This window comes from Cygnus olor, chromosome 15, assembly GCF_009769625.2.
Source record: "Cygnus olor isolate bCygOlo1 chromosome 15, bCygOlo1.pri.v2, whole genome shotgun sequence".
NCBI classification, from domain to species: domain Eukaryota; kingdom Metazoa; phylum Chordata; class Aves; order Anseriformes; family Anatidae; genus Cygnus; species Cygnus olor.
Window position 1 is genome coordinate 6,920,019 of NC_049183.1, and position 13,240 is coordinate 6,933,258.

The 13,240-nt window shown below is 49.8% G+C and overlaps 1 protein-coding gene across 6 annotated transcripts in view; it reads left to right on the forward strand.

Moving 5' to 3' along the window:
* The window catches only part of RHBDF1 (rhomboid 5 homolog 1), a 37,934-nt gene that overhangs the window by 13,919 nt on the left and 10,775 nt on the right, over positions 1 to 13,240 (forward strand). For 4 of the 6 annotated variants that reach the window (XM_040575222.1, XM_040575221.1, XM_040575220.1 and 1 more), the window contains 5 exons: positions 2,049 to 2,190; positions 4,326 to 4,456; positions 7,284 to 7,385; positions 10,171 to 10,384; positions 12,353 to 12,559. In XM_040575222.1, coding sequence (XP_040431156.1) covers positions 2,071 to 2,190; positions 4,326 to 4,456; positions 7,284 to 7,385; positions 10,171 to 10,384; positions 12,353 to 12,559 — 774 coding nt within the window. In that variant the 5' untranslated portion in view covers positions 2,049 to 2,070. The remainder of the gene's footprint in view (positions 1 to 2,048; positions 2,191 to 4,325; positions 4,457 to 7,283; positions 7,386 to 10,170; positions 10,385 to 12,352; positions 12,560 to 13,240) is intronic. The other 2 variants (XM_040575225.1, XM_040575224.1) reach the window with 1 other exon arrangement.

The following is a 13,240-nucleotide window of genomic DNA, read 5'->3' on the forward strand; positions in this document are numbered from 1 at the left end:
AGACATCCAGTACTTAACCAAATCTCCTTCAAAAGTAAACACAAGCAGGCAGGAGCCCCCCTAATACCCTTGCTATTCTCATCTTGTAGGAAGTTGGAACAGGTGCGTTTAGGCACCCCTGCAGCTACGGATGGAGGACAGTAAGAAATTGTGACCTTTTATTGCGTGGCACTGCATCTGTGCACATGGGGTGGTGGTACATGTGCAGAGAGTATGTCTGTACAGGCTAGATTGTGAATTCCCAGACTTTTGGGGGCCTGTGGTATTTGCTGAAACCTAACCTTCATCCACCTACAGCTGAGTCCTCGCTTTCCATTGTTCCAGCTCAGCTGAGCATGGTGCTCCTGGCAGCCAGCCCAGCTTGTGTGACTGAGCTAGCAGCTGGTCTTCACCTCCTTTTAGACAAGATTCTCTTCTAACCCAATCCAGGTCCCCCTCCGCTCCCTTCTGTTGACCTGCTCCCCCCTCTGCAATGTACCTTCTGCAATGGTAAGCCTCACTGTTTGTGTGGCTCCCTTTATAGAGCACTTGTGGTGAGCTGTGGGAGCATGGTGAAAATGCTGTGAAAACCAGTCTGTTTCTGAGAACCAGAGCCTAATATAGCTTGGAAGGGACCTTCGCAGGCTGTCTGGTTCATTTGCTGCACAGCACAAGGCTAATTCTGGCTGCTAATTCTGGCTGCTCAGGGGCCTCGTTTCGTTGAGTGCTGGATGTCTCCAAGGATGGAGGTCTCACTGACTCTCTGGTCCTGTCCCAGGACTTGGCCACTCAGAATTCCTGCCTTGCATCTTGGATTCATCGTGCATTCAGAATGAATTGTCTGTTTTAACACTGTAAAAGTGCTGAGCTTTAATCCAAAGAGAGCATTCTGCTCCCTTTCATAATGTGTGTACCTGCAAAGTTAACTGGACTCTCGTTCCCTCTGTCCTTTATGGGAGGGGAAGAGGCTGGCACTCTGACTTTTTGTCTCCTGTGGGATCTGTGTTCTAGGATGACACAAGGAGGGATCCTCTTGGATCTGTTGTCCCGTTCGAGACACATGCTTCCCACTGCTAGCTTGCGATTGTGTATGTGCTAGGAAGGAATAGGGGCTTGTAGAATAGCTCTGATTGGCAAGCACTTGTGGAGATCTGTGATTGAATCCCCATCAATTTTCCTTTTTTTTTTTTTTTTTTTAGCATGTGCAGCAAAGTAGGCACTCTCACAGCCTGAAGAAGTCACATAGTTCTTGTTTCACTGCATGCAACCTAAACAGCCAGAGAAATTTGAGATACAGGATAGTGGACAAGACGACAATGAGTCACTCTGGTTACTTTAGTGTTTCTGTAACACTATTATTAACAAGATATTAAATACTATATCATTATTTTTTATGTAGGAAAACCACTCAGTTGAGAATTAATGCCAGTTCTCTAACGTTCATGCTGTACTTGCTATGTGCACTCTGTACTTGCATAGTGCACTCTGTGCGCTATGGTGTGTTTCTGGAAAATGATTACATTTAAAGGAGATTAGAAACAGCAGTTACAAATGGACACTTGCTAATTGCTAAATAGTAGGTAGTAAGGAAATTGTGGTGCTTGGCTTTGGGTGGGCAAGGGAGCCTGTGTGAGTCACAGGCTGGTTTTGGAGGGGGCTTCAGTGACTTTTAGTGCTGCAGTTACTTAGCTGGTTGGAATGGATCCAGATCTAATTAAGATTTAATTCCTGAGTGTTTCTTATGGAATCTGGATTCCACAGTAGTCTCAGGAAATCTTAATGGGAAGTGAGTCTAAAATTTGTGACTGTGATCTCCAGCACCTGGCTTGAGGTCCTGTGGGCCTCAGAAATGTGCTCCGAGTGTCTGGCCCTGGCTGACCAGGGCCGACAGCAGCTGAGACTTCTGAACCCTTGCCAGGTGCTTGGCAAGTGCACTTGGCAAGTTGTCTGCTGTGGGGCTTGGGGCCTGTAAATCACGGCCCACAGGAGGGTAGTCTGCTTGGCCCCACATGCACTGTGTCAGGGATGTGTCCGGCCCCTTCCCAAATGTGATTTCTCCCCTCTCCTAGGCTTGAAGACAAACGCGGGACAATGTCGGAGGTGCGACATGATAGCACGAGCAGCTTGCAGCGGAAGAAGCCACCATGGTTGAAACTGGACATCCCGGTGCCGGTGCCCATGTCGGTGCCAGAAGAGCCTCTGCCAGTGCAGGTACAGAGGCCGGGGCCAGGAGCGAAGGTCTGTGGGGTTGTGGTGGGGGTGTGCGGAGCCCTGCTACAGTCCTGGCTGAGAGAAAGACAGTGCTGTGTGATGACAGGTCGTTGGGTAAATTTACGACCCCTTGAAGGCAATATGAAGGGAGAGGATGAGAGTGTATTGCTGATGTGCTGAGATCAGTGGATGTGACTGTTCGGATGTGGGGATTGTGAAAAGTGTCCTGGCTTGGGGGTGGATATGGGATTGAGGTGGCCAAACAAACATTTCTTAAAGGAACTGGAGAAGTGAAGGGCTCCTAGAGAAATATGAGGGCCTGGAAGTGCTGGAGTTCTGCTGAAACGAGCAGGGAACAAATCTGACTTATGAATAGCCAAGATAATGGCAGGCTCTCGTCAGTAACAGCAGATTAAGAACAGTTACTGGCAACATAAAGCTGTTACCAGCATGAGCATAAGAAAATCACATAGGAAGAGAAGTAGGAATCATTGAAGAGTGGTGGAGTAGAGACAGGATGATAGGTTAGTTGGAACTCTACAAAGTATGAGAGTAAAACATACATATTTCTGCTGGGAAGAGGAAGAATTACCAAGAATCTCTGCTTCAGAGTGACAAAAACTCTTACGGGTGAGACCAGGGTAGGATGGTGCTGGCTGCTTATGACCTTGCTGCAGAACAGCGACTGCCTGCAAAAAAGGCAGAGCCAGAGAGGTCTTGCACAGAGCCCAGATCCATGGGTGGAGTGTGGTGTCTGGGCTCAGATGGTAATATACAAGAACAGTTTAGCCAGCAGAGAAATGGAAGGTTCTGTAGCTCCTTTGGAGGGGAGTTGAGGGTGTGCTTATCTTAAGAGGGAATTTACACTGTTACTGGAAGAGTGAGGACTGGCCTCTGCCATTCTGATCCAAGGACAAAAATTGACTTCATCTATGTGATAGCTTCTGGTAGATGCATCTTGGTCCTGATCCTCTCATGGAAGGAAGGAGATTGGGGTTCAGTCTGCAAGGATTAGAAGTGAATACAGGGCTTTAACTGTGCAGGTTGAAGCTGTCTGAGTCACTTAAGGCTTAGATGGATGTTTTCTTACCTGAAATCTCTAAATCTAGCTGGGCATCTTCTAGAGAGGGACTCTGTACTGACAAGCTGGTGTAGATGATGTTCTCTGAAAGTCCAGCATGTGCAGTGCAGGCTGTTAGGATAAGACTGCATAACAGGCTCCTGTGGCTTATAACCTGAGTGTATGTGCATTGTTTTAACATAAAACATAACAAAAATGATAAGATCAGTGGAAATTATTAGTTCTCTGGCCAGCAGAGCTAGAGTTGCAAGCACTCTTGAGACAGTGTCTGACCAGAGAAACAGTTGGTCGGAGCTTCACTGGCAATTAAAGCAGAGGGATTGTCTGCTCAGCCTGCATTTTAGAAATGGGAGATGGTGTCTCTGCCAAGCTAATGAAAAATTCATCTGGAGCAGCCTTGGGGAGGTTAGCTGAGAACAGTCAGGTGATTTGTGTCCTATTTGGTAGGTGACATTCAGCCAGGAGAAGCTATGAGCTTCCAGACCTGAGTGCATCCAGACAATTAGGTTATGAACAAAGCTGATGTGGCTTTCCCAGCTCGCTTATCCTGTGCCAGGCAGCAACTACAGCACAGACTCACCCGCAACTTTCGTAGGCTTTTAGTGCAGATCCAGAGTTGCTTAAGAAGCAAATCTCACTTGGACCTGCTTACTGTGCTTTGCTTCACCTTGTGGAGTGGTGGTCTAGGAACGTGTGATCTCAGTTCCTTCTGGCTAGAGAAAAGCCAGAGGGATGTGTTGCAGGATCCATGGACATCAATCCATGGGATAGGCTAGAGCCAGTCTGAACTGAAACCTACTGCAACATGCAGCTGTCAAGTCCTTGGTGCTGACTGCTCTGTTCTGCAGGTCCACTCCTGTTTCTTCACATTAGCCAGTCATGAACTCAGTCTTCGTTAGCTTGATTTTGCTGCTCAGCTGCATGCAACCAGCTTGTGGCTTGGGCTGGGGGGAGAGGGAGGCTGTTGAGTTGCTGACTAAATGGTTCACATCTTGGCTGGCCTTGTAGATTATCTCTCTGAGAATGCTGACTCCCGTTCTGCTTTTCTTCACAGCCAACAAGACGTCAGGCCTTTCTGCGAAGTGTGAGCATGCCTGCTGACAACAGCCGTGTGCCCTCCTTGCCTAATGAAGTGAGGAGACCGGTGCTACAACGACAGACCTCAATCACCCAGACCATCAAGAGGTGAGATACTGAGTTCATGCAGCCTGCTTTAGTGGATTCTGCCGTCCATTTAGTGGATTCTGCCGTCCATTGCCATTCTTTATTCATGGCCCTCTGATTGTCCCATTGCCTGGCACTTACATGGCATGTTGTCAAAGCAGGATTAAGTTGTCTCCGTTGTTGTCTATCATTAGGTTGGGGCAGAGGGTGGAAGCAGATAGGTCCCCAGTATATGAGCCCAGTAGTGCTATACAGGATTGTTTTTTGTAAGCGAGATACCAGGTTCTGGGTGGAAAATTGTGGTGATCAGGACAGTGTATTGTCCTTGCCAATTAGAGACAGGTTTTGACTGTTCCAATGCTCTGGGAAGCTGTCTGTTTCTGAGTAATAGGATACCTCAGGCCCTGATGTGTAGCTGAGAAGGTGTGATGTGGTGTGTTGGCCTTGCTTTGGTGTGGTATTTGAGAGCATGTGATTGTGGGGAGGGGGGCAGAAGCCCATCCTTAGCAGTTGCAGACTCACGGCATGGCTGAGGCCAGAGGTCCCCCTGGGCCCATCTGCTCCCCCCAGTGCAGGGGGCCCAAGCCTGTGTCCAGGTGGCTTTGGGAGATCTCTAAGGAGGAGACTCCACAGCCTCTGTGGGCAACCTGTGCGGCTCCGACACCTGCACAGCACAGAAGTGCCTCCTGGTGCTCAGAGGGAGCCTCCTCCAGTTTGTGCCCACTGCCTCTGGGCCTGGCCCTGGGCACCGCTGAGCAGGGCCTGGCTCCATCCTCTGTGCACCCTGCCTTCAGGGATTTGTAGGCATCGGTGAGATCCCCCTGAGCCTCTTCTCCAGGCTGAGCAGTCCCAGCTCTCGCAGCCTCTCCTCACAGGAGAGGTGCTCCATCCAGTCCCTTCATCGTCCCTGTGTCCCTACATTGTTGTGAGGTTCTTGTCAATGCATTTCTCCATCCTGTCCAGGTCCTCTCATTGGCAGCATGGCCCTGTGGAGTATCTGCCACTCCTCCCACGTCTGTTGTCTGCAAACTTGCCGAGGGTACCCTCTGCCCCATTGTCTAAATCATTAATGAAGATGTTAAACAGGACTGGACACCTGGGATCCACTGCTGGTTGCTGGGCTCCAGCCAGACTTAGTGCCCTGCTCACCACCCTCTGGGCCTGGTCATTCAGCCACTTTTTACCCACACGTCCATACATCAACATGGCCTGAGAGCAGGCCGCTACGGCTGTTTGTGCCAGGACAATTAGGCAAGAGCACGTCAAGGATGAGAGGATACCCTGTGACGGTGCTGTGGAGGCCCTGACAAGAAGCACCGCGCAGAGGGGCCAGGGCAGCCTCCTTCCCCAGAGGTCCCTCCAACATGTGCTGTGTGTGTAGAGCTGCGTAGGGCTGAGAGGTGTGGGAGACAGGAGTCACTTTAGTGCTCGGGGAACAAATTTGCCTCCAGCACTACTACACTGTAAGACAAGGCATGCGGAGCTACAGTGAGCAAGGAGGGAGTGCTGGGCAGTGGTGGTGAAGCTCCTGCATGCTGAGGGAGGTGCTAATGTCCTGCCTAGCATCAGGGCTATGGACAGGCATGTGCGGGTGGTGCACTGACAGACCTGTGCCATGTCTTCTCTTGCCTGCACAGACTGGAATGGCAGTCCCAGGGCCCAGGTGGTGGCTGCCTCTGTGCCTGTGCTTAGTGGTCTGGGTAGTAATACTGTAACCCTGAAAGTACATGTGGTCCCACAGGGAGTGGCCAAGAAGTGCACAGATGGTTTTGGAAGTCCTGTGGGTCTCCTGCTCAGAGTATGAGTGTAGGGGGTTGATGCCATTTAGCAGTGCAGAGTTGTCTCAGGCTGTTGTGCAATGTGAGGGGTGGCCAAATCTATCTTTCTCCTGGAGGAATTAGCTTGCACGTGATTTTTGTAGAGCGATTTGGGTAGGGGGCAGGTGCAGCAGTGGGAAGGGCTTTCCAAGGGGCAGAACTGCAGGAAATGCACAAGGCCTACCAATAAAAGGATGAAATAATGGACCAGAAACAAAGACAGGGAAGTGCAAAGTACCGAGGAATGACCTAAAAACCAGTGAGGTATGTGATGAAGAATTGCAGACCATATATCCATAAAGGTGTCTCTGGGATTTTTTTTGTGAGCCCAGAGAGGCTGACTTCCATGTTTGTTACTTAATGCAGCCCCAGTTATGCACAGAATGTGAAACTGTTCTGGCAACAGCACTCTGTACCTTCCTGTTCACTGCTTCTTGGGGGACACAGATCAGGTGTGAGCCTAAATTCAAGAGTGTATGGTACAGAATATGGCATGGTAGTAATTCAGGTGCTGCAGTGGAGCATCTAATACTCTTTCCAGTCTCCTACAGTGTTCAAGATGTCCAGTCAAGGCAGTAGGTGTGGCACAGATAGACTTGTGCCCCAGGTGAGACCCTGCCAGGGCCAGCGAGAACAACCCCAGAGCATTTCCAGTGGCATCAGATACCCGTATCCAAGCAGAGCATATCTCATTCTGCTGACATCTGCATTGTTTCACACTGTTGTCTGAAGCCAGACAGTGGGATTTGTAGCTGGTTGTCTGGGCAGAAGAAGGCTGATCAAAGAGGTCTGGGGGTGAAGGGAGACTGCAGCATCTGTTGTGTCCTCAAGACCAATGGGAGACATACGTCAGAGATGTAGATGCACAAAAGGGATTCAGCAACCTCCTGGAGCCCTCTGTTGTGTGCAGCGTGGCACAACTGCTGCTGATGGGGTTAAGTAAAGAGATGGGAAGGTTTTGGATGTAGGTTGCTGCCCACCTTCACAGCCTGGTGGGCTCTTTCCCTTCAGCTCTCTTTTCTTTGCAGCAGGCAGGTACGGTTTCAAAGGAGTCACACCCTGCCTGTTCATGGGCACCGGGTGGGCAGGAGTTCCCTGAGAAAGCGGCAGTCCCTGCCCCGATCGTTCTTCAGGTACTGGTAGAACCGAGTGTGCAACCTACCCCTGCATGTGTGTGCAAGGGCTGCTGTGGAGTGCACAGACTCTGGCTGTTGCTGAAACCACTTTGCCTTCCAAGGCCTGGCCAGGAGGCCTGCAAATGGGTGGCAGGGAGAAAGTTCATGTGTGTGTCTAACAGAAAACGATGGTCACTCCTACTAAATCTGTAGGCAGCTGTCAATATGTAGCATGGGACTAACAAACTGTCCACTCGCCAGCCTCACTCCCTCCTGCCTCTCCTAACAAGCTGTCAACCTCCTCGTGTTCACCGTAACTGCAATATCTCCCTAGGGCAGCCACAGTGCATCCTGTCTTTGCCAACATTAATGCAACATGTGGAATATGCGTATATTGGCCCCAAAGCCTCTTGGGAGCAGAAGAGGAAAGAGAGAAAGCTGCACCAAATGGATGCTAGTTGTATCGGTCTGAATGTAGCTCAGAGCTGGTTGACATCATGACTTTTTCTAATCCAAATGTGACTGTCTTCTTTTTGAGGTGGAGACCTTCATTTACTTAGCACCAAAGAGATGAGCCACTCCAGGAGTCCAGGGCACAGTGGCCATCGATCACCAACCCCAGACTGGAGCTCAGTAAACCGTGACTGTGCATGGCAGGGACTGGACCTAATGCCCAGGTGTCCCTTCTCATCCTACCTTCCTCACTGCTACCCTTGGCCAGGTGGCAGTCTGACACTGTGTCTGCCTTTGCAACTGCTTGCGGTTGGGCTCAGACTGTCAGAGCTGATCAGCTCAAATCAACAGAAGAACAGGAGCCAGCCCCTGATGTCAATTCATTGCTGGTTACAGTGCTCCAGGGTGTCTGTAGGAGGTGATGGGGCTCCCCAGGTGGACAGAGTGTTCGTTATTTTTCCAGGGTGCTCCAGATACCCTAAACTCTGTTCTAAGGCTCCCATGGACCGTCTTGGCTATGATCAGAGAGTAGGACAGATCTCTGTGCTGGCACTGGACCAGCAGTGGTCCCTGGCAGTTCAGGAGTGGTACTTGCTGTGCAGAGTGGCTGTGGTAGTGCTTGTCCTTCCGTGCTAACAGGAACACAGTTTCAGAGAGCTCTGAGGCACTGCTCTTTCCACAGTGGGCTAGTAGGGGCACAAACAACTCTTTCCTCTCTCCCTTTGAGGAGTGGCCCCTAGTCACCCAAGGCCACCTTGGTGTTGAAATGTTGGTTATGGAAGTCTGAGTTGTGTTGTAAGAACATTTTGTGGTGTGTTGTGCCTGTGCATCTGCACAGCCTGCGTGTTGCCTCTGTGCTGTGGACTTGGTTCAGGTGTTTCAGGCGGAATAGGGACAAAGATTGCTCTGACAAGCTGTGGGTCTGTGGGAGCAGAGCAGTGGGCTGAGCTGGGCATAGCCCCTTCTGTGAGGTCTGTCCCCTGTTGACTAGGTGGAGGCATTTGGAGAAATTTGGCTCAGTGAGGTTGGGTAAGATCTAGCAATGGCCCGCTCGACCTTTTGCCCACTGAAGGGCCTGTTCTGGGTCACTGGGAAGTTGGAGAAGGCTGTGGGCAATGTGTGGTTGTTTGCATCTGGAGGTTTTAGCTGGAGAGACACTGTTTTGAATTTGTGTCTTTTTACGTAGTGTCAGGACACCTTCACCTGCTTGCTGATGGTATCTTTGTTCTGTAGGGTGGAATAAGGAAAACACAGGACTAATTTCCTGCCTCCAGTGCACTGACTCAGTTCCCCTGCGTGATGTAATTCTAGATTTAACCTACCCTTTACTCCAATGTATGTTTTGATACTCCCTTTGTGATTTGTGAGGTCTTGCTTCTCAGCAGCTGGAAATCCTACACCTGAGCAGGGGGCCTGAGGCGAGGGTTTCGGGTTTGGCTTGGAAGGACTTTCAAGTTTCGACACCTGGGCCAGACAGCTGTAGGCTGACACAGCTCGCCACCTTCTGAAGCAGGATTAACCACTGTGGGAAAGGCCTGGCAGGGCTGCAATGATCTTTGTATGTTTAGGATACCAGCTTCTCCTGCAGTATTTGATGTAGATTGTTGGTCTAATTCACACCTATCCCTCTCTACCTTCCTTGGGATTTTGCTTCTGATCCAGTGGGCTTCCATGACAGCAGCCACTTGGCAGCATACCTACTTTGTGGCTGCAGCATTGTGCTCCTGCTTCTGCCACCAGCAGCACAGAGCTATGTGCACCTGCCTTAACAGAGAGCAGGACCACATTTGCTGTTAATGTTAATTTTGAGCAGGATGGAAATCCTGCAGCATGAGAAGGAGAAGTTGGGGATATTCTGGGAGTGTGGCAGGCAGCTGGGAGAGACCAGTGAATTCTGGTGGCCACTGGGAGAAGCTACAGAGCCATGGAAAAGTATAGTCCCACAGTGGGGGACCTAGAGCTGGCCTGAAGGTGGTAAGTGTTTTCTGTGGATGGCTTTTAAAGAAAAAGCCATTTCACCGACTTCTTATGTGAATTTCTGTTCCATCTCGTCTTCTTTCTTTCTAGGAAAACTCAGAACTAATTGTTCATTACACACATTGAATCTCTTGTTGTTTTTCTTTTGTCTCAAGAGAGAAAATAATGCTGTTGATGGTTGAACATTTCTGGCCAGCATATATCAGATTGCTAAAACTGGCTGAGGGAAGGCCGTGAGATGATCGTGGGGAAGAGTTCTGCCTACGTTCGGATTGGGGTTGGCTGGAAGTGACCACCAGGGGTTTTGTCTTTTCAATTGCATTGTCCAAGCAAACATAATGCTCCTGTGCACTTGTATGCTGACATCTTTCAGAGGCACAGCTGACTGGTTTGGAGTAAGCAAAGACAGTGATGCTACACAGAAATGGCAGAGAAAGAGCCTTCGCCACTGCAGCCTGCGGTATGGGAAGCTGAAACCTCAGGTCATCCGGGAAATGGACTTGCCCAGTCAGGACAATATTTCTCTAACAAGCACAGAAACCCCCCCTCCACTCTATGTTGGGCCCTGCCAGCTGGGCATGCAAAAGGTGAGTAACCTGGGATAGACTCAAGGCCATCGTGAGCTTCCTGCACAGTGTCTTTACCACTTTTAACTCCTCTGTTGGCATAGTTCTGCCTGAACATGTCTTCTCCAAAGAGTTACAGTCAGTGGCTCAATGTCCAGATGGAAACCAGTAACAAGTGGTGTCCATCAAGGGTCTGTGCTGGAACCAATACTATGTGATATCTTTATCAATGAGATAGATATTGGGATTGAGTGCATCTGCAGCAAGTCTGCAGCTGGCACCAGGCTGAATGGTGCAGGTGATATGCTAGGTGTCATCCAGAGGGTCCTTGACAGGCTTGAGGAATAGACCCATGTGAATCTCATGAAGCTCAACAGTGCCAAGCGCAAAGCCTGCAGGGCAATCCCCAGTATCAGTGTAGACTGGGTGATGAATGGATTGAGGGCAGCCCTGCTGAGGATTTGGGGATCACTCTGGTGCCATGGTGGTTAGATGCGTGCAGCATGTCTGAGAACATTGAGCTCAGGCTTTTTGCTGCCGTTTTACAAAGGCAAAACTCTGTCATACATAGACTGGACACTGTTGTCGACCCCCATTTACAGTAACAGGCCTGCTAACATCCAGAGCACTTGCCTTGTCTCAGGCTGAATGCAGACAGTAGCACAGCTACTGGCTTCAAAGAAACCTGATTATGTTATAGGACTTTGAAAAGTGTCTCTTGCATCAGCTGTACTACAGCGCTGCTCACACGTCCTCACAAATTGTGAGGTATCTGGTGCCCTTTGCAGTAGAACTGTGGCCGTAAAGGACAGGACCCAGTCAAACATGCTCAGTTACTAGCACTAGAGAACTAATCCATAATATTCCAGCTCTTCCCTTTGCTCCATTCACCACCTTAATCAATATGGTATCAGGGCATCAGCGAGCACCACTGCAACTTGGACAAGTGGGAAATGAATTTCTTCCAAAGCAAGTTAGTCTGTGACCTGAAGCCTGGCTGCATCGCTGAAACAGAGGAGAATATTGTGCATCTTTCAATCCAGTCTCACCTTGCTGAGGGCTTTGGTCCCAGGAAGCTCAGAAGTATTGTTGGGCTCTATGTGGACTACATTAAATCAGAACTTGGTTTCAGTAGATGAAACCCTATAAAGCTTCATGTTGAGTGTGCAACTGTGGATTAAAAAAGGGTCATAAAACATTAGGATAAAGCAACCACAGCTGTGATGATGTAAGGACAGAGGTAAGTTTTGTAGCTGAAGGCAATATTTTCAGTAGGTTGGTTCATGTGTTTGGAAGAAGTGACAGCTTTGGTCTGAAGAGTCCCAGAGAAGGGCTTGTAGCTCCTGGAAGCTTGCCTGCTCTTTTCCAGCTGTTATGATTAATGGAATCAGTTGTAAATGTACAGTAAAGCTTCACCAGGATACTGTTTAAGTCCAGTGCTGTCCACCATCAGAAAGGAAACGAGCTCTATAAAGGACATGGTTGCACTCAGGGATTTCTCAAAGTCCTGCTCATACATCATGTTATCTGACTGTAGAGTTCACTGGCGCAGAAGGTGAGTGAAAGCAAGAGCTTAGGAAGGGCTGAAGGAGGTTTGGAGTCTTATGTAGATGTCAGGAACATTCTGGGCAAAAATGATCAATACCACTACCACCAACCAAAAAACCCCACTACCACCATCACAAAAAAAAAAAACCAAAACCAAAAAAAAAAACCCCACAAACAAAAAAAAGAACAAAAACAAGTTGGGAGAGGTTTGAGGAGGATGTGGGTTTGGGACTGAGAATTAGGGCTTAGCTTGCAACAGGTTATGATTTATCTCGCTAATGTAGAATTGCTTGCTGTTTCTTCCAGCCTGGTTCTTGGCTGATCCCAGGAGTCAGGCCACTGTATGGTTTCAAGAGGTGAGACCATGGAGAGTTGGAGGGAGAAAGGCTTGGTAGACAGCAGCTCGGGGGTAGGTGGCTGATGGGCTTCTTCTCCGGACAGATCATAGACCCTTTGGCCCGTGGCCGAGCTTTCCGTATGGCTGATGACAATGATGGCTGCAGCATCCCCCACACGCCGATCACGCCAGGCGCCACATCGCTCTGCTCCTTCACCAGCTCACGCTCGGGCTTCAACCGTCTCCCACGGCGGCGGAAACGGGAGTCTGTTGCCAAAATGAGTTTCCGAGCAGCTGCAGCTTTGGTAAAGGTACTGTCTGGGGAAGCGCAGGGATCAGGCTGGCAGCAAGATGGGGCCCTGCAGTGGGAGGGGAGTGAGAGGGAAGGAGCTGTGTGTGCAGGCCATTGATCCTGGAAAAAGTACTTTCTGTGAGCAGAGAGGATATGGGAGAGCAGTGATGGAGGGGAAGAAACCAGGATGTGTCCTGTTTTGTTTCAGCCATCTGTCTAGCAGGCAGGAGTAAAAACCAGGATGCTGGCTGGGCTTTGGTATAGGTCTTGCCCACCTTTTATCAGCCTTGGGACTTTGATTCCCACATTCAGCAGCCTTAGAGGGTTCTAGCAGGCCCAGTTCAGTCTGCCTGGACCTCTGGGTGGTCTGTCTGCACCTGCTCGTGGCACAGTAGAAGCACCCGAGCCTCTTGCAACTCAAGGCTCTTCATCCTGCCACGTCTGCTTTTCTGGGTGTCTCTTAGGCGGGCCCAGTAGCCCTTTTGCTGTGTTTGGTACCACACGCCACTGCTGTTTGGTCAGATGTTGTAGAGACGTTAGAAGCCTGTGCTACCAGCCTGCATGGGATGTGGGCACTGTGGATTGAGAGGTGGGTTAGCACTTGGAGGTGTCACCTGGAAGGTGTTGCACACCAGCAGGTCTGCTGTGCTCCACAGGCAAGCCTGACGGGGTCAGCGCTTGGACTCCCTGCGTCCTGTCC